At 47.8% G+C, this 22,686-nt stretch overlaps 1 protein-coding gene and 1 non-coding gene across 4 annotated transcripts in view; both read left to right on the top strand.

Annotated features, from left to right (window-relative positions):
- WWP2 (WW domain containing E3 ubiquitin protein ligase 2) overlaps positions 1-18,433 on the top strand; it is a 122,128-nt gene extending 103,695 nt beyond the window's left edge. For all 3 annotated transcript variants that reach the window (XM_031950074.1, XM_031950075.1, XM_031950076.1), the window contains 13 exons: positions 2,047-2,128; positions 2,657-2,785; positions 3,943-4,021; positions 4,388-4,459; positions 4,736-4,824; positions 6,595-6,754; positions 8,592-8,725; positions 9,095-9,235; positions 13,498-13,618; positions 14,861-14,965; positions 15,822-15,918; positions 16,146-16,218; positions 16,505-18,433. In XM_031950074.1, the coding sequence (XP_031805934.1) occupies positions 2,047-2,128; positions 2,657-2,785; positions 3,943-4,021; positions 4,388-4,459; positions 4,736-4,824; positions 6,595-6,754; positions 8,592-8,725; positions 9,095-9,235; positions 13,498-13,618; positions 14,861-14,965; positions 15,822-15,918; positions 16,146-16,218; positions 16,505-16,604 (1,382 nt within the window). In that variant the 3' untranslated portion in view covers positions 16,605-18,433. The remainder of the gene's footprint in view (positions 1-2,046; positions 2,129-2,656; positions 2,786-3,942; positions 4,022-4,387; positions 4,460-4,735; positions 4,825-6,594; positions 6,755-8,591; positions 8,726-9,094; positions 9,236-13,497; positions 13,619-14,860; positions 14,966-15,821; positions 15,919-16,145; positions 16,219-16,504) is intronic.
- Positions 5,584-5,733, top strand: MIR140 (microRNA mir-140). The gene has a single exon (NR_105685.1). It is a non-coding gene; the product is annotated as a microRNA mir-140 (primary transcript).
- Positions 18,434-22,686: the final 4,253 nt, after the last annotated feature.

Below are 22,686 nucleotides of genomic sequence, written 5' to 3'. Positions count from 1 at the left end.
AATGTAGCGTGATTTCAGATGCCCCTTCCACATCTGAAGCCCTGTTTTTCTGTGAGGATGACGCTGAGGTCGATATACTCAGCCATCACAGGCACACTTGGTTGTATTGGCTTGAGACAGGCTGGATAGGTCCTGAGGCGCAGGTAGCTTGAAACCCACCCAGGGATACAGACGTGAGGGCTCTCATTTGGAGGCAGCAGCAGCTTCTCTGCTGGGAGGGGTCTGTTCTTGTCCACAGAAACCTCTGGAGAAGGGAGGTTCCAGTCACAGGCTGTTTTGAGGCAGTTGTAACTACTTCATGGCTCCTGGCCTTCTTCCCTTTCTCTCCATCAATACACTTGAGAGAAGAAAGCAGTAGAAAAACGTTTGACTAATGAGTTGAACATGAATTTATCTGGGTTCAAGCTCTGTGCCTAGGCCGGACATTTCCCTTCTTGAGCCTCACTTTCTTCCTCAATAAAATGAGGGGGGTAAGCTTGAATAAACTCCAGAAGGTTCCTTCTAGCTTTTAAAATTCTAGGATTATTTAAAAGGTTTAGTGTGATTAGGGAAAAAAGTGTTCCAATAGATACTCGGGAGTTCTGGAGCTGGATCATAGAAAGGGGGTTGTAACTGGCTGGAGTTTCCAGTTTGATTCCTGTTTGAGCTTCAACTTGCTCTGGCTTCTGGATCTGACTGACAGTTTTTAATCCCTTGGCAGAAGATAAAGAGATTAGTAGTAGTAATGATAAAATGAACATAATAGATTGATGATTTCTGAGTTCTGTAGGATAATGACTTCAGATATCACTGTGGATTTTATTTTATGTATTTGATGAGAAAACTGAGGCTTGGAGAGCCAAAAGCACTTTGTGTTCTGGATTCTTGGCCTCAGGACTGGAACTCTATAGAAACTTTGGGTTTCCTGTGGACTTTGTAGTCGTGGCTCCTTCAGGAATTCTATTGAACCTTGAAGGAGGGTTGGAAAGTCACTGGCTTAAGGTCCTTTTGACCTAGAGGAGCCCAGACAAGCTCCTACAGACCCAGTCTTTAGTGCTTTTTACCTCAAAGTGAAGTCATTTGAACCCCAAAGTAGATTTTTTCTCTCAGTTTCATCATTGAACCAATTTCCAGCAGGCAGGACAGCAGCCAGGCTGATCCCGGGCTTAAGGGCATAACCAAAGTCACAGTAGCTTAAGGAATAAGAAGAGCAAAGAGAGAACCGTCAAACCAGTCACCCCAAATGTCTCTCTGGGCTTCTGATCCAGAGGGGCTCGATTCACTTGTCTATATGCCTAGGCTTGGACCAGCCTAAAGAATGTTGGATGGAGGGGTTTGGGTGAAAACTCCATAGCCTCCGAAGGGAGGTGTGAGTGCGTAAGAAGGGAGGCGGTCGTCTGGAGGGAGGAGCCCTGAATTAGGAGGCAGCGCAACGGGGTTGGAATTCCATTTCTGCTCCGACCTTCAGTCTCCTCATATGTGAAATTGGGACTTTGGACAATGAGACCTCTAAAACTTAGGATCCTGGTTAAGGGAAGGGTGTTTTCAAGCTCGGAGGCCGTGTTGGGGCAGTCATTGAGTGCTCCTGTGCAAAATTTGTTGAGGTGGGAACAAGTAGAAGAATGGTGATGACTACAGAACTGTGTTGCCTGTAGGTACTTCTAGGACCAGATCATGCCAGCTGGCCCAAACCTAATTGCTCCTTTCCTTGTGGCCTGAAGCCTGAGCTAGACAAAAACCAGGAGAGGACAGAGGCTTAGTGAGTCAGCACTTATGGAGCACCTGCTGTGTGCTAGACTGGAATCCCATGGTTGTGTCTGGTGCCCAGCCGGGTGCAGCTCCCATGCAGGAGGGACTGCTGCTTCTCCTCAGCTTCTCTGGGCCCAACCACAGCCAAGGAGACAGTGCTTGGCCCAGAGAAGGAATTGTCTTGGTGGGGATGGGGGAAGAAGTACCAAATTCTCATTGGTTTAGAAAGGTTTAAGGAGAGGAACTTTAGGATGAGTTCAAAGGAAAAGAAAGATGCTAAGAAATTTTTAAATGATCTTGTCTTTTTCTCTTTTCCAGAAAAGAGACAGGACAATGGCCGGGTGTATTACGTTAATCACAACACCCGCACCACCCAGTGGGAGGATCCTCGGACCCAAGGGTATGTATGCATGGGGGTTGGGGGCCTGCCTGGGAAGTGAGAGCACCTTTAGTTCTAAGTATCTGACCCTGCCTGGCGCTGCACCCGCCATCCAGGGGAAGTAGAGCCGGTACATTGGCTCCTAGAGCCCCTCTGGAGAGCTTCTGCTGCCAGTAACATCTAAAAAGCCTCTTGGGACCTTGGCCATGCTGCCCCACAGTGCGGGTGTGCAGGATCCCAGAGAAAACCTAAAGGGCCGTTGCCCACCCCTTGGGGGGGGGAGGGAGGATTGGTCGGACCATGCCCTAGTAGTACAGGCATGCTCCTCTCTCAGAGCTTTGGAGAAGGAGGCAGTCTTTCTCGGGACGATAGCCACCTCTGTCTCTCTCGCCATGGTCGGGCCCAGCTCTGGGCCGTCCTAAAGTAAAGAACTCTGCAGACACCGACTAAGACCCAGATGAGGCTGAGACGAGAGAAGCCGGGGCCTGCAGAGCAGGGACTTTGCTGCGTCCCTGGCCCAGGACAACACATTTCTTTTGGATCCTGCAGGATGATCCAGGAGCCTGCCCTGCCCCCAGGCTGGGAGATGAAATACACCAGCGAGGGGGTGCGCTATTTTGTGGATCACAACACACGTACCACAACGTTCAAGGACCCTCGGCCTGGATTTGAATCGGGGTAAGTTCTTATCCTGCTTTCAGGACTCAGTCAGGCTTTCAGCCTGGCCCAGAGAGGGAAGCTTGGGAGAGGATGGTCAGACAGGTGAGCTTGGGTTTGTGCTGTTTGAGAGCACCCCCTAGTGGCTAGCCTTGAACTCTAACGTGGATCTCCAGGACCCCCAAAAATGCTAGACAGAAGTTACCTGGAAAGGAGGAAGGGTCCAAATAGATGGTAGCCCAGGAACTCCTTTGTGGATCTTTGGAGTTTCTTTAAACAGAAGTTCTTTGCCTTTTTTGTGTCTTGGACTGCACTGGTGATCTGATGAAGCCCGTGGATCCCTTCTCAGATTAAAAAGCCCTAAGTTAAAATGCGTAGAAGCACACCTCTTGGAGATAACTGTGATCCCTGGAGGCGGGGACTGGAACCAGCTGGCTTTCCCAAGCACATTGCCTTCTCATCATTCTGTATTGAACAGTAGGAATAACACAGATGGCTTTGTCCAAAGTTCATTTTCCCTTTTGAAAAACACTCAGATCATTCTATAGCAGATGCTTATGGTATATATGGTGGACTTGAATCAGCCAGCCTGATGATGGTGGAGGAGGAATTCAACTCATTTCCAGATGGTTTACAGTAACGGTTCTGGGATCTCTCCAAAACGAACCTGATCTGAGCTTGCCTGGTCAGGGTTCTGGGAAGCAGGAAGTCTGAGTTTCCGTGCCAGGTCTATCCCCAAATCCCACTGAAGGCCTTCTCTGTGCTTCATCATAGCCTGGTGGCAGCTCTGGGTTCTCCAGCTGCCGTGGCAGAGTGCGAGCCCTCAGGGGTCCTACTGTGTTGGAAAGTCTTTGAGGATCCGACCAGGGATAGAGAACATGTGTGTTTACTGTCCCAGACCTGGGGTCGTTTGGCTAAGATGCTGTTCTAAAGATTGCTCAGCAGATTAATGGGGGGTGGGGAAGCACCTTCCAAGGAGTGGTTGTGGGGAGAGCGTTCATGCCCCTGAAACTCTGGCTCCTTGAAGTTGCTTCATGAAAGTCACTTTCTCTTTGTCTTAGTCTCTCCATTATTAAACTAACCAACTCTCCCAAGATAAAACCTTATAGTACACAGAAAGGTAAACTGCTGGTGCTTGGGAAACTTCACGAACTATGCAAATTGTTTGTTTGTCATAGAAATAAACCAGGTGGTTCTCCCGGAGCCTATGATCGAAGCTTTCGCTGGAAGTATCATCAGTTCCGGTTTCTTTGCCATGTGAGTCCGGTATCAGTTATGTCACCCCCATCTAGGAGGACAGTCCCAGCCATAGTAATCATCATTGCTTAGTTGTTTTCAGCCCTAAGGGAATGAGGAGTAATCCTATGGAGTCCTAAGGATTTGAGGAAAGCTAAGCTCTCTCATTCTGGGTAGATAGAGCGTCTGTAGTTTTGACTTTTGCGGTGGAAGTGGTTTAGGAACCTGGATGTTCATTTCTAGCTGAGGTCAGGTTGGCTTTCCAGGCTGAGGCTGCCTGCTGTGTGGTACCCCTGGACTGGAATGACTGAGTGGTGGAGTAGTGGGGAGCAGAATAAGTGAAGATCATTCGATGCCCTGCTAAAGGATTTGGTTTTCTCTTTACAGTCAAATGCCCTCCCCAGTCACGTGAAGATCAGTGTGTCCAGGCAGACGCTTTTTGAGGATTCTTTCCAACAGGTAGGAAAGCACCAAATCACCCGAGTTCTGCCCCTTTACCCGGCCCAGAGATGTGGAAGAGCCATGCCCAGGTCCTTGTGGTCTGCTGACTGGTTGAGTAGATAGGTGGAGCGGTCCAAAGGAGAGCACTTTGGAAAGGTGCTTGTTCTGTTCAAGCCGAGGCCGTGGGGAAGGGTCTTCAGCTTCCTGGCAGGTCTGCGCCGTGCTGTGGCCGGCGAGAGCGGGGCACTAACCCTTTTTCTGGTGGGGGGGGTGTCTGCATTCTTTTCTTCTCAGATCATGAACATGAAACCGTATGACCTGCGCCGTCGGCTGTACATCATCATGCGTGGTGAGGAGGGCCTGGACTATGGTGGCATTGCCAGGTGAGCCCGAGGGGTGGGCGCTTGAATGTTCTCACGGATGCCTGCTCCTTTTTTCTCTCCCTCCTGGGGAACAAGACCCAGATGGTTTCAGATTGTATCGACTCGGGTGGACTCCTTTCTCTCTTTGGCTTCGGTGTCACATCACCTTTTGTCTCCTCCCCAGGACCCCCTTGAGTTAGCACAAAGTGTGCACCTGAAAAGAAGCCAGGGATTTCTTCCTATTTTTCAGGTGGTGAAATATATTTTATACTCTTGGTACTTTAAATCAAGCACTGCAGACATTGTGGGAGTCACATCCTCTCCCCAGATATTTCCCTCAAAACCAGGATCAGATAAGGCGGTGGTTTTTTTTTAAAAGTTTCAAGTACCATCACATGTTTTTTTCTGTAATTTGGTTCACAATTTGTAGGACAGTAACTAGTATGCAGAGAAGAGGTTACACATGGAGAGGAAGTCGGTGACTCGACCCCCTGCAGCCCCCGAATTATTGCCCTCCTCTGTTGTCCACCTAATAAAGTAGGCAGCCATTGGGAGAAGCTGCCCTTTGTGAAAGTGCAGGTGAATGGGCAGAGAAAGGAGGCTTCTGTGTCAGTGAGCGTGTCCTTTGCCGCTCTGGGGTGTCTCTCGCTTGGCTCTGGGTTCACTCCTCTGGCCCACCATGTCCTCTCCTTGTTGCACTTGTGTTTGTCCCACTCTAGATTATTGTTCCTTCTCCGTGGTGACCCTCCTCCTCCTCCTCCTCCTTCTCCAGGCTTTGGTTTGTGGGCTTCCGGTGTGGCTCCTGCCCTTTGTGTGTGTGTGTCTCTCTCTGTGTCCTGCCAGTGGTTTTACCCTATGGTAGGTTACGTCATGCTGTTCTACCACAGGGTAGAACCACGGACAGGATACTGGGGCGCTCTCGGCATCGGAGGAATCCTCGTCTCTCTGGCCACAAACAGCTGAGAAGCCAGGGAGGAGGGGTTGAGGAACCTGGCTTACTTATGGCTCCTTTTGGGTTAGCTCAGGTGCTGAGGGTTCAGGAAGGCTGGCACGAGCCTGGTGCCCAAGGAGAGTGCAGGGGTTGGGGGCCCAGATGCATGCCCCTGAGGATGGGAGAGGCATCCTGGTGGGGAGTGGCACAGGACAGGTTCCTTGGGGCCCAGGGGTACACATTACGTGATGGAAAATGTGATTGATCATTGAAACCCAGAAATTACGGCAAGGTTAGGGAACCTGGTGAGGGCTAGCTGGGTCTGGGAGGTGAACACAGATAAACACGTTGTCTACTCTGCCTTCTCACCTGGGACACAGGGCACGGCTGCGTCCCAGAGCTGGCTGCGCTGGGACCAGTGAAGGGAGGAACAGGGACCCAACTCACGTTGTAAAGCGCTCTGCAAACCTGATCGAGCTAGACAAATGCCAGTTGTTGTTATCGTTGCTGCTGTTGTCATTGCTATTGTTCTGCTTGTAGCTGAGGCAGCATGAGATGGGCTTATGTGGAACAGTCCCCAAGGGAAGCCTATACTCACGCAAGCCTCCCTGGGCTAAACCACGCTGGGGGCTGAGGCCTTGCTCCCCCTGGCCAGCCCTTACAGGTTCTCCTGCCGCCTCTTTCTCGATGGAAGGCCATACGTTTCTGAGCGTAGCAGACCCAAGGAGGACCACCGAGGCCTTTCCCCGGGACTCCTGGCTCCAGAGCTTGCTGCTGAGGCTGTAGCAGGAAGTGCAGTCCAGTGTCTTCGGGGTAGGCTTCCCTTTGTCCTTAGACCTGCCTTTTCTCTTCTCTCACAGAGAATGGTTCTTCCTTCTGTCTCATGAGGTGCTCAACCCCATGTACTGTTTGTTTGAATATGCTGGGAAGAACAACTATTGCCTGCAGATCAACCCTGCCTCCTCCATCAACCCAGACCATCTCACCTACTTCCGCTTCATCGGCAGGTTTATCGCCATGGTAAGGGTTCCCGGAGGACACCTGGACTCCAGAGGCCCCATCTCCCCTCCCTCCTTCCATGGTGACCCCAGGACACATGCAGGGCTGTCCTTGCCTTGGAAAGAATGACTGGGTGGAGGGAAAGTTATGATTAAGTAGGCTGAATGAGCGGGATGGCTGGGGGGCTGCTTAGTTCTTCCATGAGCTTCTTCCCTATCCTCCAATAGTTTATAAGTTTTTTGGTACTAAAATCTCTTGGATTCTGGCTTAAAATGTTCATGATAAGAAGTGTGCATCTAGTACTGTTACTGGAGTTCTTTCCTAGCAACTGACCTAAAAACCCATAAAAACATCATTCCGAAAGGCCTGGGGACTCCCTTAACCTTTGCCCCTCTCCCCTACCTGGGGACTCCTTTAACCGTTGCCCCTCTCCCCAACCCATGGACATGTTTCTGCTGACCCTGCATTCCTACCATGCTGGCTTTGCTCCTCAGAACAGGCTGGCTGGATTGGGATTGGGAGGAGCGCTGGCTTCCCTTGCAGAGGTGTGGGCCACTTACTCCCACCTGAGGAGCTAGTGGGGGTCAGATGCCAGTGCAGCCAGCCCACAGAAGAGAACTCTTGCCCTGGGGTGACAGTGACAGCTCTCTGCTGAACCCCTTGGCAGCCTAGCGTGGTCGGCGACCTCTCTCCCTGGCGACTGGAAGCTCCCTGAGGGCAGGGACTTTGCCTTTGCCTTTGGGTTCTTGGTGACTTGGCCTGGGCCCTGGTACATAACAGATGCCCCTCGATTAGTTGATTGCTTCTACCTCACCCCTGCTAGCTTTAGGGAGCCCAGTTCAAAGAGAGGAGGCAGAGGTGGAGGCCTCGGCCCCACAGAATTAAGTGGCCATTTAGGGCACCCAGGCGGCTGCAAATATCAGGCTGGAGCCGGAGGGGGTGGTAGGTGATCTGTGATTGCAAAAGCTTTGCTTTGATTACAGTGGAGCGTCCATCCTTCTTGGGGGACGTCCACTCGTAGGAGTTTTGTGAGAGGCTGTCTGTGAGGGGAAAGTGTTAGTGAGCTGTAATTCGGAAATGTAGAGTCTAGAACAGGAGGTGTAGGAGCAGGAGGGTTCAGAATGTGGAGAGTTAGGGCGTGTCCAAAGGCTTCTTGGGAGGTTCATAAAGATGGCGACAGTGTGATTGAAGTCCCAGGCTAGGGGCTTGTCTGACTAGGGCAAAGCCTGTCTTGTCATGGCAGTGACTTATGGGGAGCAGAGCCATCCCAGGACTGAGGGAAAGGACGTGTTCTTCCTGTGATGTCAGGCAGCGGCTTCCCTGCCTTCCTCCAGGGGCCTGAGGACCTGCTTCTCAGAGTTGTGTGCCCCTCCCCCTCGTCTAGAAGTTTTTGGCCAAGGTGCTGGGCTCAGGAAGTGGGTACATTCCTTTCAGGTCTCCCAAAGGCTGCCCGCCCGAGAGCTGACAGGACCGACCAGTAAAACCCCAGACTATTACTCACGACTGGCCCGCCAGTCCTCTCCAGTGTCTGCATTATTTTTGGCTGCCTCTGCCTCCCAGATCTTGCAGCCCATGAGTCAGGCAGCCCCCTGGAGCTGTTTAGACAAGTGCTCTCAATAAGCCCAGGGGCAGCCAGCACCCAGGCCCCTCTGCGGGCCCTGCCCAGGAGGGCAGCACTGGTCACTGGGCCATGTCCTGGGAGTTGGGGAGTAACTCTTCCATGATGGAGCATCAGAAGTAGGGTGGGAGGGCCCTCGGTCTCCTCTCCTCAGCCCTCCTCCCCGGGTCCCTGTGGAGGCCGAGGACGACTCCTCCACTCCCAAGCGTGAGGTGACACTGCCTGTGGCTCCTTCTCTAGGCTCTCTATCATGGAAAGTTCATTGACACCGGCTTCACGCTGCCCTTCTACAAGCGCATGCTGAACAAGAGGCCAACGCTGAAGGACCTGGAATCCATCGATCCCGAATTCTACAACTCTATCGTCTGGATCAAGTGAGTGGTTTCCACTGGCAGGCAGGGTCTGGTGCTGGGGCCTCTGCCCGGGAGCCGGCCCTCGGCGTGGAGGATTAGCACCGCCGCGCAGCTGTCTGCCCTTTGCCTGTGGAGCTAGAATGTAGATGGGCGGGAATGAAGACCCTGTCAGCAGCTTTGTGCCGTGGAGCTGAGACTGTGTGGTGGGATCCAGGCTTGGCGTCAGTGACCTGTCGCTTCTGGAGGACGCCCCCAGTAGTGACTAGGAACCCATGGACCCCCTGGGTCCTTGGCTGTGGGCCCTGTGGGAGGATGAGAGAGCATCTTCCTGTGCTGGTCCCTTCCCATGATGTAAATCTTTTTTGTTTTTCCGGTCCCTTCTCCACCCAGAGAAAACAACCTGGAGGAGTGTGGGCTAGAGCTCTATTTCATCCAGGACATGGAGATCCTGGGTAAGGTGACAACCCATGAATTGAAGGAAGGTGGCGAGAGCATCCGGGTCACGGAGGAGAATAAAGAAGAATACATCATGTAATTCTCAGAGGATGGGGATGGGGAGAGGGAGACCCTGCACTGGGACCGCCAGAGGAGAGATATTGCTGGGCCTACCTCGGGGTGGGCCGTAGGGGTGTAAGAGGGTGGGAGCCGCCGTGGGGGGCCCTTCATCTCCCTCTCCTATCACTGCTGCCGTTTGCCAGGGCTGAGCCAGTCCCTTCGGCCAGCCTGGCCCTCGGCTTTCTCGGACACTGCATTTGTGCCCTGAGGTGAGGGAGCCGGTGTTTGAGCTGGGTGCCGCGGCCTGGTCCCCACGGCAGGGGGTATCTCTGCCTTGTGCCTGTGAGTTGCCACAAGCCAGGCCTTGAATGGCAAAGGCTCCCCAGCGACTCACTCGAGGCAGCGCTTTCTCTTCTGACTTGATGGCCCCGATGTGGGCAAGTGTTGTGATCCCCATTCCATAGGCAGGCGGGCTTAGCATGAAGTCCTATGGCATGTCCAAGTTAGTGTGGGCAGAGGTGCAGACAGGCTGCTAACCCGAGTCTAGTGCTCTGACTGCCCATGGCAAATGTGCCCAAGCAAGTCTCGCCACCTGGCTAATGTTTTGAAGAAGGGAGGGTCCCTATATCGCTCTGCGATCAGCCAGTCACCCAGCAAGTGCGAACTATGTACCCTCTTAAGGATTGTGATGTGGGGAAAGGCAAAAACACCCCCCCTGCTCTGGAGGAGTTCCCGTTGTAATGGGGGAGACAACGCTGCACCTAGAAGCTCCAGACCAGGTCTAGACTGAGCCATTCTTTATTCTTCGTTGAACAGGGGATGAGGCTGGGCTGGGCAGCAGTAAAGTGCTTCCCTCACCTAAGGCCGAGAAGGAAGCGGGAACTCCTGATCAGTCTCATTTTACAGATATTCAGTGGTAGCAGGGTTTGGCCTCTCATTGACATCCCTGGTCAGTGTTCTGTCAGATGACCTGAAGATCCAGCCCCTTGTATGGACTTGTTTTTAATTGATCGATTGAATTTTAATCTCCTTTTCGCTGAATAATTTTGGATACTTAAAAAATATATTAGAAAAGTTTCAGCCCTTTGAGGTAATAAAGTCCTACATTCCTGGATTTTCAATGAGAAGAAAATGCTTCAAATGAGAAATGTGACTTTTTTTCTCTGACCATTCTGCCTCCTTCTCTCCTCCCTCCCTTGCTTGTTCCCAGCCTTTTCTCGCTCCTCTTCCCGCCCCCTGCCCTTATTAAAGCTTCTCTGGTGCGCTCATTCTGATGGTGATATGGTCTCAGGCCCCCGACCTTTCTTGGAAGCTCTTCTGCTGCTTCACTCCCAAAGAGCCCGAACCATCTGTGAATCCGGTCTCTGATTGTCACCTCCTGCCCTTCTACCTCACTCTGATCCACTCTTTCCTTCTTGTGCACCAGGATTTCCAGGTTCTTACTTTGTCCTACTTGTTACTTCCCTTCCTACTTACCTGTCCTACTTCTCCCAATCCAGCAATGTCTTTTTAGCTTTCTCTCTGTCGGGACACCATCCCATGACTACCCTAAAATTCTTTATCTCCAGACCATTTGAATTTTGCCTCTGTAGGGCTGAATGGATTGTCTATTGAACTCTTCTCTACCCACCTTGTTGATTCCCAACCTCAGGATCTCTCTCCATCGACATTGTTTTGTCCATTCTCTTACCTATGCTGCCAATCACTTATAGACAGAGAAAGGCTTGAAACTCTTGGTTGGAACCATTGCCTATTAATAGTAATTAATGGGAACTCCATCACTACAGAGCATTTGTGTTATTCACATATTATCATCTACTTATTTAATTTCTCATAGGAATTGTTTCATTTTTCTCATATTCCTCTGTGACTTACTTCACTTGCCTCCTGTTTTCTGGGAAAGGCAATGCTCAGCACAACTACCCAAGACAAGAAGACTTTCACTTCTTGCATACTCTAACAATCATAGTTTTATTATACTTATTATTTACTCATAGTTTTATTCTACTTCTTATATTGGCTTAATGAATATTTTAATTGGGGCAGCTAGTTGGTGTAGATAGAGCACCAGCCCTGAAATCAGGAGGGCCCGAGTTCAAATCTGGTCTCAGACACTTAACACTTCCTGGCTGTGTGACCCTGGGCAAGTCACTTAACCCCAATTGCTTCAGGGGAAAAAAAAATCCATTTTCAGCCTGCCCCACTGGCTTTTCTTCCTCTTCCCAATTTTGCCTTAAAAAAGGTTTCTATTTTTTCACACTATCATATTTCTACTGCCAAGCCTTGTAGTCCTTGATCACTCTCATCCCTGTTTATTCTCTCCCCCTCCCCACACACACTTAGTGTGCAACTTTCCCTCCTCTCTACTGAAATTATTCTCTCAAGGATCACCAATGATCGCCCATTGCTAAATGCCATTCCTTTTTTTTTTTTTTTTTTTCTCCCATTTATCATTCTCTGACCTTTCTGCAGAATTTAACATAACTGCCTTCTCTTTCTTGATCCTTTATTCTTTCTTGGACTTCTGTGACCAAAGAAGATTCTTTATTTCTCTTCTCTCCCCTAAATGTCACCATTCCTCAGGACTCTGCCCTTGCCTGTCTCTGTCTCTTTCTCTCACTGTTTTACATTTTAAAGACTTTCAAAGAGGAAGTCTTTAAAAATATTATTATATGAATTGTCATCATAAGATAATTATTTTCCCTCTGTTCCTCTTCCTTGACTATCTCATCCATTCTCATAAGTTTCATCTGTTATATCATCATGTGGATGATATTTGTTATTGTTTGACTCTCCATGAACCCATTTGGGGTTTTTTTGGCCAGTATCCTAGAGTGGTTTGCCACTTCATCTCTTCAGATCATTTTACAGATGACAAAACAGAAACAAACAGTATTAATTGATTTTTCTGGAGTCATCTAACTAGTAAGTGTCTGAGGCTGGTTTTGAATTCAGGTCTTCCTGACCTCAGAGACAGTTCTCTATCCACTGAGCCACCTGGCTGTCCCTGTGGATGATTTTCAAATCTGTTTTTGCAGCTTTGACTTTTTTCAGACTTCAGACTTGAGGCTTGTAATTCCAACCATCTGTTGGACATCTTCCTTGCATGTCCTGCTGGCATACCTTGAGTTTGGCATTTACAAACTGAACTACTCATCTTTCATCTGTAACCATCTCATCCTTCCCAGTTATTCAAGCTTGAAACCTTGTATTTTATTTTCAGTTCTTTCCTCTTCCTTGCTTCTTCCTTTTTTTCAGGAATGTACATTCTGTAGATTGTACCCCTTTTCATAGTCACTATTTGATCACTCTTGTTTAGTCCTTTATTACATCTTCCAATAGTCTTAGCTAGACTGTCTGCCTCTTGCCTCATATCTAATCTTCCTAAACACTACATACAGTAAGATTAATCTTCTTAATGCATGTCTTCAGTTATATTTTACAATAAACTGAATATAGTTTAGACTTAATAGCTTCATGATTCTTCTTCTTCCTAGCCTTGGCTCATAATAAATCTGTCCTTCGTGTATTCTATGCAGTTAAATTGGGTGATACATTCTCATAGCCTTCTTCTCTGGGATGATCTCCCTACCATCTCTGTTTCTGAAAATTCTACTTACCCATCCATGAAGACTAAGGTTAAATTCTCTTTTTTTCCATGTAATTTCAGTTTATTTACCATTTAGGCGTGATCTCACTGAGCACTTAACTTTTTTTAAAACAATAAATTTTTTTGATACATATTTTTTACATAATTCCAAAATTTCCTTCTGTATACTCCTCCTGCCTCCCTCTCATCATCACCCCTTATAATTTTATTTTTTTTTTCAGAAGAAAAAGAGAAAATTACAAAATAATCAGTAAAAAAAAAATCTGGCAACATATAGTTTTATATCTGTGAATTTCTCACCTCCACAGAGCAGTGAGGGGAGGTGTCTTCTCATGACTTATTGTACTTTTATCTCCCTTATATCCTTATAATGCAACACTATCACATCTTTTGGTTGTCTTATCTTTCTTCTTCAATTATACGTTTTGTGAGGGTGGGGATTGTGTAATTTATTCAGTTTTATATCTCAGACTCTATAGGGCCTTTCACAAAGAACACACTCAGTAAACATTTGAGTTAATGAATGAGTGAAATTTGTGCTTCTGGAGCACAGGGTTGAATCCAGGCATGCTCCCTTGCTTGTATGGGTTGGGGCATGTAAAATAATTCTACGGGTAACAGAGAACCTGAGAAAAAGGGTTGGAGACTCAACTTATTTGGTGGCTGATGGTCCCGGTTTTGATTTTAGGTTGCTGACAGATTGGAGGTTCACCCGAGGTGTAGAAGAGCAGACCAAAGCTTTCCTGGATGGCTTCAATGAAGTGGCTCCATTGGAATGGCTCCGCTATTTTGATGAAAAGGAACTAGAGGTGAGATCCTTGAGGTTCTTGGGGCTCTTTTCCTTTTAAGTAGCTGAGAGGTCATAACTTGCTTCTGGGGAAATTCCTCTTTCAATAATCAGAGCTTCATAGTTCTTTGGAAAAGAACAGGATTTAAAGCTCAGGTAGCTAAGGCTGAGTCCCACTTTTGCCATCTGTGATTTAAGGAATTTGAGACTAATCACTCCCTAATCTTTGTGGCCTCAGTTTACTCACCTGGAAAAGGAAGAGGTCTGACTAGCTAACTAGGCTCCTTGAACTCTGTAGTTGTGATTTTCAGGCCCCAGGTTAACATGCTTGAGGTTCCCAAGTCAGGTAGGGGTAGCTTGTGATCCTTTCTGGGCTACTTATTTGTAGAGACTTCTTTTTTTGTTGATGGGAAGTATCCTGCTGGGAGATTGGCCTTTCATTCCCAGAGGTTGCTTTTATAACAGCATTGACCTTTTAGAACTTAGATTCCTCCCTAGAAAGTTAGCAAAAGAGGCTTCTGAATAGTCAAAATATATGTTAAAAAGTCCACCGACTAAATAAATCATTTTTACTCTACTCATAAGCAGCTTTTAGACCCTCAGTCAAGGCCTGTTTTTTCTTCTTTTTTGATTTGATATTTGATTGTCCAGTCCAGAAGCATCAGAACAACAAATTAAAAATTTCAGGGAGGAGAGAGGCTTGGGCCTGGTACAGTGAAGCAGCAAAAAATTACAGCTGACAGCCTCTTGTCAAGTAAAAGGCAGAAAACCTATTAAAATACATGTGAATTTGGAAAGTATCAAACACTTGAAATGAAATTCATGAAAATTTGAGGTTCTTTGGACAGGGGCAGACATCTGTCTGCATACATTAGGAGGTTCTGAGGATGATAGAATACAGTAATTGATAGTCATCATGTTTGCCCAGAGTCAGCAAGAAGAGGTTACCTTATGACCAGAATATTTTGTTTAGGAAAGCATAGAAATATGTGTATTTTTTATTTTAGAAGGATTTTCTATCAAATGGTTAAAATTAAAGCCTTGCTCCTTATAGGGGATAAATCCCAATTGAGAAATTAATGAATACAGATAACTTTACAGATCTAACATCCTTCTTCGGTAGGGGTCTGTGGCTGCTCAGGATATAGAGAGCAGCACTTGCCCCGACCCCAGCCCCTGCCCTCTTGGTTTGGGTATTAGCCCTGAAGCTAATTCTCGAGGGAACTGGCCCTAATGCTGATGGGTCTCCTCATCTGTCTTCTAGTTGATGCTGTGTGGCATGCAGGAGATTGATATGGCTGACTGGCAGAAGAACACCATCTATCGTCACTATACCAAGAACAGCAGACCCATTCAGTGGTTCTGGCAGGTGAGTCTTGGGGATAGGCCCCTGCTTCTAGGGAGGGATGGGTAGGCAAAGAGGACACAGAGCATGAGCCCAAGAAGCCTTCTAAGCCCAGAGCACCTTGTGCTGCCCTTTCCCATCGTCTCCCGCTGCTTCCCTACCTCTTAGCCCTTGTGCTGATGGCTTGTGCAAAAACACCCACCCAGAGACATACATACTTGTATTGTCTGTGGCTGTTTGTCCTCAGGCTTTCAAATGTGGTTCCTTGGAAAGGAAGTCGAAGCTCTCTTGGCCTGGAGAGGCTCTGGCACGGCAGATCTAGGGTGATAAGTGGAATTAGTGGTCACCTTCCTTCCGGTTCTAATCACTGGTGTGGAGGAGGCAGAGCACTGGACAAGGGGCAGAGGCTGGAAAGGAGGAAGCGTTTGCTAGTCAGTGACTTCCCTACTAGTCAGTCAGGAAGGGTAGATACAGCTTCAGAGAAATGGGATGGACTTTCAGACCTGGACTTTGTGAGTTTGAGTGCTTTCTACATTAAAGGTCCAAGATTAGCCAAGGTTAGGGGTTTTCTTCTCATGCTCTATGGGCTTGATTGCTGCTGGAGGGAGTACTGACCTGGAGGCTGACCGAGAGATCCCAGGGGCCCAGCACTACCTTGTGCATTGCTGCTAATGTTCTGCAGTTCTGTTCTTTGGGAGAGGGCTAGCTTAGGGTGTCCAGCACTGTCTCATCTTCTTGGGGATACTGTCTTATCTCAGGGCAGAGAAAAGGATCTCTCTCTCTCTCTAACTCTTTCTCCATTTTGGGTGGAGGATTGGGTTGTTGCTTAGGATGGGGCCAGCATTTTGTCTGATTGGACATCATTCTTTTTGGGTTTCAGGTAGTAAAGGAGATGGACAATGAGAAAAGGATCCGCCTCCTGCAGTTTGTCACTGGCACCTGCCGCCTGCCTGTGGGAGGATTTGCTGAACTCATCGGTTGGTATTTTAGCCCCTAAAGTGTGGGGACCAGACAAGGAGAGGGGAGACCAAAGGTGATAGCCCATAGGCTCAGAAGCTGCGGAGTCCCAGAGTTCCGTAGGCTCAGGTGCAGTGGTGCTAGGGAGGTCATGGCCTCAGTCTCTTAGAAATACTGGAACTGCCATGAATGGGGGTGGGGCAGTTTTATACGTCACTGAAACCTGTGTTTTCATCATGGCCACTAGGCAGCAATGGACCCCAGAAGTTCTGCATTGATAAGGTGGGCAAGGAGACCTGGCTGCCTCGGAGCCACACCTGGTAAGTCTGCTCCTTTGGAGAAGGTGCCTGGGGAACATGGAATTCCCCGACAAGATGGGGTTGAGGCTTATACTTGATTGGGGGGGGGTCCCCCTGTTCTGTGCCTGAAATGTACCCCTTTCTGAAAGCAAGCAGTGGGCTGTAGCCTGGCTCAGAAAGATGAGCCCAAAGTGCTCAGGTGTGTGGTCTGTCTGACCCGTCCTCCTCTCTGAGTGAGTGGCCTCCAAGGGGAGAGTCCAAGATCCCTGGATTTTCACTGACAGCATTGTTCCTTTTTTCTTGCCAGCTTCAACCGTCTGGATCTTCCCCCCTACAAGAGTTATGAACAGCTGAAAGAGAAGCTACTCTATGCCATTGAGGAGACAGAGGGTTTCGGACAAGAGTGATGAAGAACGGCCTCCTCTTGAGTTTCCTGCCATGGCTGGGCAGTCACTAGGTCCTGTCCGTGGGGCAGCAGGACATTTAACTCTCAGGAGGTCCCCGGCAGGGGGTGTGGTGAGGATCTCTAACTCCCCTAGCATTGGCAGATTTTCCAGGCCCTCGCGCCCGAGCTCCTGTGCCCCACTCTTGGCAGCCAGCCACTGGGAGATTGGAACGGCACCTGGGGTTACCCATCGCCCCTCTTCTCACAGTGGATGTGCACGTGTGCGTGTCTGTGCGCATGTGTGAGGGCCCCAGAGGGCCAGAATCTCCTCAGTGAAGGTGTTCCCACTTTCTCTAGTGCTGGAGAATCCCATTTGTGCGTGTGGGGGAGGAATCCCTATTGTTGCTGGACCAAGCAATCGATCAGATGAAGAGGTGATGAGAGGGATAGGTTGGGGGGCTTTTCTTTGCCTTTCCCAATAGGAGAAGTTTTGATCTTTGAAATAGAAGTTTTAATTTTTTTTTAGTGATTCATTTAAATTGAATGTGAGAGTGAGGGATTTGGAATAGAGCCTGAGGGTCAGGCTGGGCCTGTCCCCCCACCTCCATATGAGTCCCACAGGGGCTTGGGTGGCCGTACTCAGCACTCCAGCTCCCTAGGGTGGAGGAGGAGGGGTGGCCACTGCAGAGGTTATTCCTGATTAACATATCGTGGGTTTTTGTTTGTTCCTTTTGGTGTGATGCTGCTGTTGCTCCGTGGAGCCCTAGCTCTGGGTTTGGCTGGGACTTTTGGGGAACCAGGCCCCTGGGGCTCAAGTTCTCCCCTCCTCCCTCTCAGGAACATAGGTCAAGGTCTTCTGAGCCTGGGTCTGGCCTTAAGAGGACTGCTGAGACTTGGGGTGACCAATTCCCTAAAAGCTCCCCCAGGTCCGGGCCCAGCTTGGCTGGAGAGCTGCCCACCGGCTTGTTCAGCTTCCCTCTCTCCGGGTCCTTGGGCATCTGCCCATGCAGGGGCTTCCGTGAGTGAAGCCTGACACCCAGGGGCCCTTCCCCAGCTCTTCAGTGTCCCCTGTTATCTCCTGTTTGGGGGTGCTACGGGTAGTGGCAGATTTGGACAGGGAGGATGGTCTTCATTCTTTTTGCCCCCACAAACAAAGGTCCTCCTCCCTCGGTGTGCCAGAAAGGAAGACGGGAAGCAGCACCTTTTGCCCCAGCGTCTGGACCCACATTTCCCTTTCCCCTTTTACCTCCTTGGTCCCCGAAGGCTCCTGATGCCTGAGGATTCTGCTTCTTGTTTTGTTCCTTGTATCTGAACATGCTGCTCCGAAGACCTCCTTAACTCCCGGAGCCCCCAGATGCCTCTTCCAGCTGCTCCTTGCCCACCCCGCCCTGTGCCATAGGGTTCTAGCTTTAAAGTAGGGTTCTTTGGCAGCTGCTTCCTGGCTCGTTCCCCTTGTGGGGACCTGAGCCCAGCAGCTCCGTGATGATGTGTGTCATGTCTTCCTTTGAATGACGCCTAGCTTGGGAGGGGGGACCAGCCCCTGTTTTCTCACTTGTTTGCTGTGTTGTACCGCGATCCCCTTTGATCCTTCAGGCTGCCACTGCCGGGGCGCCCCACCTTGGCCGCACGGTGTCAGTTCTAGGGGTGTGTGTGTGTGTGTGTGTGTGTGTACGCACCCGCGTGCGTGTGCTTATATGCGTGTACATATGTGTATATAAATGAAGTGTCTGTAAAAAAAAAAAATCCTCCTTCTGTAGCAGCGGGCTGGCCACCAGCTCATTTTGTAATGCCCCTTCTGCCTCAGTAACACTGATCTCTTGTGCAATAAATAATCAGCAGCTGCAGGTTGTATTGGTGTGGAAGTCAATGGAATCATTCACTGCCCCTTCTGGGAAGAGGGTGGGTGCCCGCTCACCTCGCCATTCTGGGAAGCAGGCCTGAGTCACTGCCTGGGCTCCCAGTGCTCAGGGTCAGCTGCTCCTGCTCCCTCTGGACATTTCTAGCCTCACATCTCTATACAATTCGGGATTTTTTTGTTTTAAAGCAAGAATTTGGGTATTAAACTAGGGGTGGGCAAACTAGCATGTTTCAGTGAGAATAATGACTCTGCAGTCCCCACGTCAGACTTCCGAAGTCTTTTTTCTGAAATGTGTGGGGAGGGTTTCAAAAACCAATGGCGTAAAGGTCGGGTTGTTGAAGGTTGGCGGTTGGGCTCTGAACTTTCTCCTAAGATGCTTTCTTTGAGGTATGGCCTCTTCTAATTGAGTGGTGGGGACAAAGGGCACTGGGGAAGCACAGAAGTTCAGCCATAGCATCCACAGGGAATTGGCACATATGGCTTCCAGGTGTGAGAGACGGCCAGAGAAAAGCTGGAGCTGAGGTGGGAGTGTCATTCATGGAACGGGAATGCGGAAGGTCAGCATCACTGCATTGAGAATTGCTCAACACCAACATTGTAAAGGTGGCTAAGTTACCAAGGCATCTGTTAAGTCAAAGGGTTCCCATTCTAATAAGATAACGGAGGATTATCTATTGACCACCTGCCTCTTTAGGTTCTTGTGAGAAGAGTTTTGTGAACAATGACTTTTAAAAAAACCCCAAAAGCACATTTACATAGTGCCTTAAGACAAGCAAAAATGCTGTACAAATATTTTATCCTCACGACAAACTTGAAAGGGAAGTGCCATTTTACTCCCCATTTTATAGATGAAAGGTAGGTGACAAGGAGTCACAGATAATATCTGAGCAACAATTGAGCTGGTGTCTTTTTCACAAAGGGGCTTTTCTCCATTTCTCCTCATCTCAAGGACACCAATGGAAGACTATTGCCCATCATCTCCCACCACTGGTGAAATTACTGCTGGATGGGACATTGCAATAATAACAGTATCCAATATTTTGCACAGGATTCAGTATAATCCCAAGTATATCCACATGCATTATTGGTCTGGTTTGTTTGAGAGTTAACCCCAGAACAGTGAAAGTCTCAGGAGGTCACTTTTCATTGACATTGCAAATCACGTAACAGAATTATTGGAGGTTTTTTTGGGTTTGGGCTGTTTAGGAAAATAGTTAAACCTTCCTTTTCTTAATTGATGGTAGTCATGTGATATTGCTGTTTATGATGTCTTGAAAAGCCCTAGTTCTGTTCTCCCTTCTTCCTGTGTTATAGCAGTGGATCGTTTTATCTTAGAGAATTGTGCTATTTCTGGGTAATGGTGCTCATAGAGTCCATATCCTAAAGTAAACAAGTACTTCTCTTGTTAAATCCAGGAAGAGTCTCCATAGGGCTGCACAAAACATAAAAATCATTTCTTTGTGGAACCTCTTAACCTCATCATGTCAAGTATTCAAAGACATTTTCAAAACCTTATTTGCACTTACAGTCTATTGGAGAGCCAGTGCCCACGTTGGCAGAGTGGAAAACCCGAGGCTCCCTGCTGAGGCCCACGGGTCCCCATCTCAGAGTTGGGAAGGAGACAAGCAGCACTAATTCTGTCAGGCTTTCCAGGCGCTGATTTCTTTGTACCTTCCTCTCTGGCGATGGGGCAATACTTGACTGGAAGTGCTGACGGTAGTTTACGTCTTTGCCAGTCCAGCAGAGGTGTCAGTTCTTGGACTGTCCAGGTGCAGCTAAAGAAAACTCTGAACACCCGCTTGCAAGGGGGGCCCTCACAATGGCGCCTTAAAGACTTTGGAAAAGACTTGTCACATACAGATTGTCCAAAGTCAAGCCCGTGGTCCCGGCCTGCCAACGAAAGCATTGCCCATTTGGGAGTTTGGCCCAGAAAGCATGGCAGCTTCATGCAGGGCTTTTAGCTGAGGAGTTATGTTTATTCTCTGGGTGAAGGGACAAAATGAGGCATGGCTTACGTGGATTAATAGGAACCATTTTGAGAAAGGTCATATCTGACGTGATAGCCAATATAGAACATTATTCACATTTTCCTGGAGCTCTGCTTACCACCTGACAGAATTAGTAGTGCTTGTCCCAACATGGAGAATCAGGAGATCCCAGGAGGAAACCAGCAGAATGTCTGTAGTCTCCTCCCCTAAAGGTAATTTTTAGAAAGAGGATGGCAGAAAGGTAGCCTGACAGCTGGAGCTGTTTATCTCACTGAAGATAACTTAGGCATAGCTTCCTCTCAAAACAAAAATTAATTTGATTCAAGGTCACAAAAATCATTGATTTCAAACTTGGCTCTTAAATAAGACATGGAGTCAGCCAGTTGTGTGGTGCAGTGGTTAGATAGAATACTGGCTCTGGAGTCAGGAGGACCCAAATTCAAATCCAGCCAACACAAGCTGTGTGATCCTTGGCAAGTCACATAACCCCAATTTGCCTCACCAAAAAATAAAAGGCCAGAGAAAGGGAGGAAATGCCCCTAAAACAGTACTGTTGCAATAAATGTTTCTTGAGGATTTAAGATATATCACAATGTAAAGATATGGCAATAACTTAATAATAGGTTAATAGTACAATACAGAAAGTGTGTTAGATTTGGAATTAGAGGACCTGTGTTCCTAACCTCTTTTCTAGCCCCAGGGTTTCCTCTTAAGTAGGAAGGTTGGACCATCTGGTCTCTGACGTATTGTCCAGCACTAAATCCATAATTCTGTGAGCCTATGTTTGCTTCTTACAGAAAGTGGAGAAAGCAACAATGGGAAATGCTATTATGTAGGGCATCACAACAAAAGAAGTCTAGGTCTTGGGGTAGAAATGATGCAGGAAATTCTGTGTGGTAGAAGTGAGCACTCCAATTTAGAACTTGTGGTGAAGTAGAAGAGAAAAGCTCAGTGAATTTTGGTTGACACGCTTCTTGAATTTGGGGAAAGTAAATTTCAGAGGGTTCACAGAATAAAATGGTGCACAGGGACTAAAATGCTACAAGGTAGTCCAAGAAGAATGGGAGGTTCTCAAGTATGAAATTATGAAGACATAGAGAAAAGCTTTCAATGAAGAAGAAAAGGGAAAGTCTAAGGAGACCAATGTAAATATACAGGGAACTCAAATGAGCCATGCAGATTTGTTTAAAAGGAAAAAAAAAATGGAAGCAACGGCAGGTAACCGAGGAAGAATATAAAAGTGTCATGGTCCTGTGACAATAAGATTAGGAACTCTACTGGATTAACCTCTCTGGCTTCCAATCATGTCTGTTTGGCCCATGACACAAATGCAAATTATCCCAATATATGAAGTACTATAAAAAAGTCCAATTCCTTTGATTGGCTAGACCTATTTGTCCAAAAACTAGGAGAAAGGAATTTCCCAGAAATTATTCAAATTCAGAACAGAAGTGATAAAGCTCAGAATGACTTGGGCTCAAGAGCAAAGTCAAAGACAATAAAAAGGTATGCTTAAGCAATGTTGGAGAAAAGAGAGGATTTAGGCTCACTGTTTTGGTTGGCAATGACAATAGTGATGGATGCCAGAGAAAGTGCAACTTTATTCGACTTTTTATTTTGTCTCCCCTACCCTCTTCTGGGAAGGAAAATAATCTGAAAAATACGAATGAGAGAATCACAAGGAATTGAGTAGGGAGATAAGAGGGCATTTAGCTGCCTTCATGAATTCAGGACTAAACGTATATGTTAAAATACTGAAAGTATTGGTGATGACAGAATTGTAGAGCTAGAAAAGGACAAAATGTGTCTGTCTCTGTGTCTGTCTTTCCCTCCCTCTCCATCTCTGTCTCTCTTTTCCTTCTCCTTCCCTCTCTTTGCCTTTGTCTCCCCCTCTCCTCTCTGAAAAGAGAGTAGAATCTACAAAAAATGGGCCACTGACTTGACTTTGGTTCTAGAATATCTGAGGGATAATTAATGAATATCTAAAAAAGGAAGTAATCACAAAGAGTTATGATTTCATCCAGATCAATGATTTCCTTTTTTGAAAGGGTCAGGTAGATCAGGGAAGTGGAATACAAAGTGGGATAATGGAAAGAGAGCTGACAGGATTCTTACAAGGTGCTAAGTCAGTTATCTAATTTAGCAGGGTACTTAACAGTTCTCTAATGTACTTAGTACTTATTAGAGTTCTACAAGATTCACACCTTTAAGAGAGCATATAAAAGGACAAACCCACTAGAAGAGAAGCCCACTCTTGG

This window comes from Sarcophilus harrisii, chromosome 2, assembly GCF_902635505.1.
Source record: "Sarcophilus harrisii chromosome 2, mSarHar1.11, whole genome shotgun sequence".
Classification (NCBI taxonomy): domain Eukaryota; kingdom Metazoa; phylum Chordata; class Mammalia; order Dasyuromorphia; family Dasyuridae; genus Sarcophilus; species Sarcophilus harrisii.
Note: the sequence above shows the minus strand (reverse complement) of the source record. Positions and strands in the feature narration are given on the sequence as shown.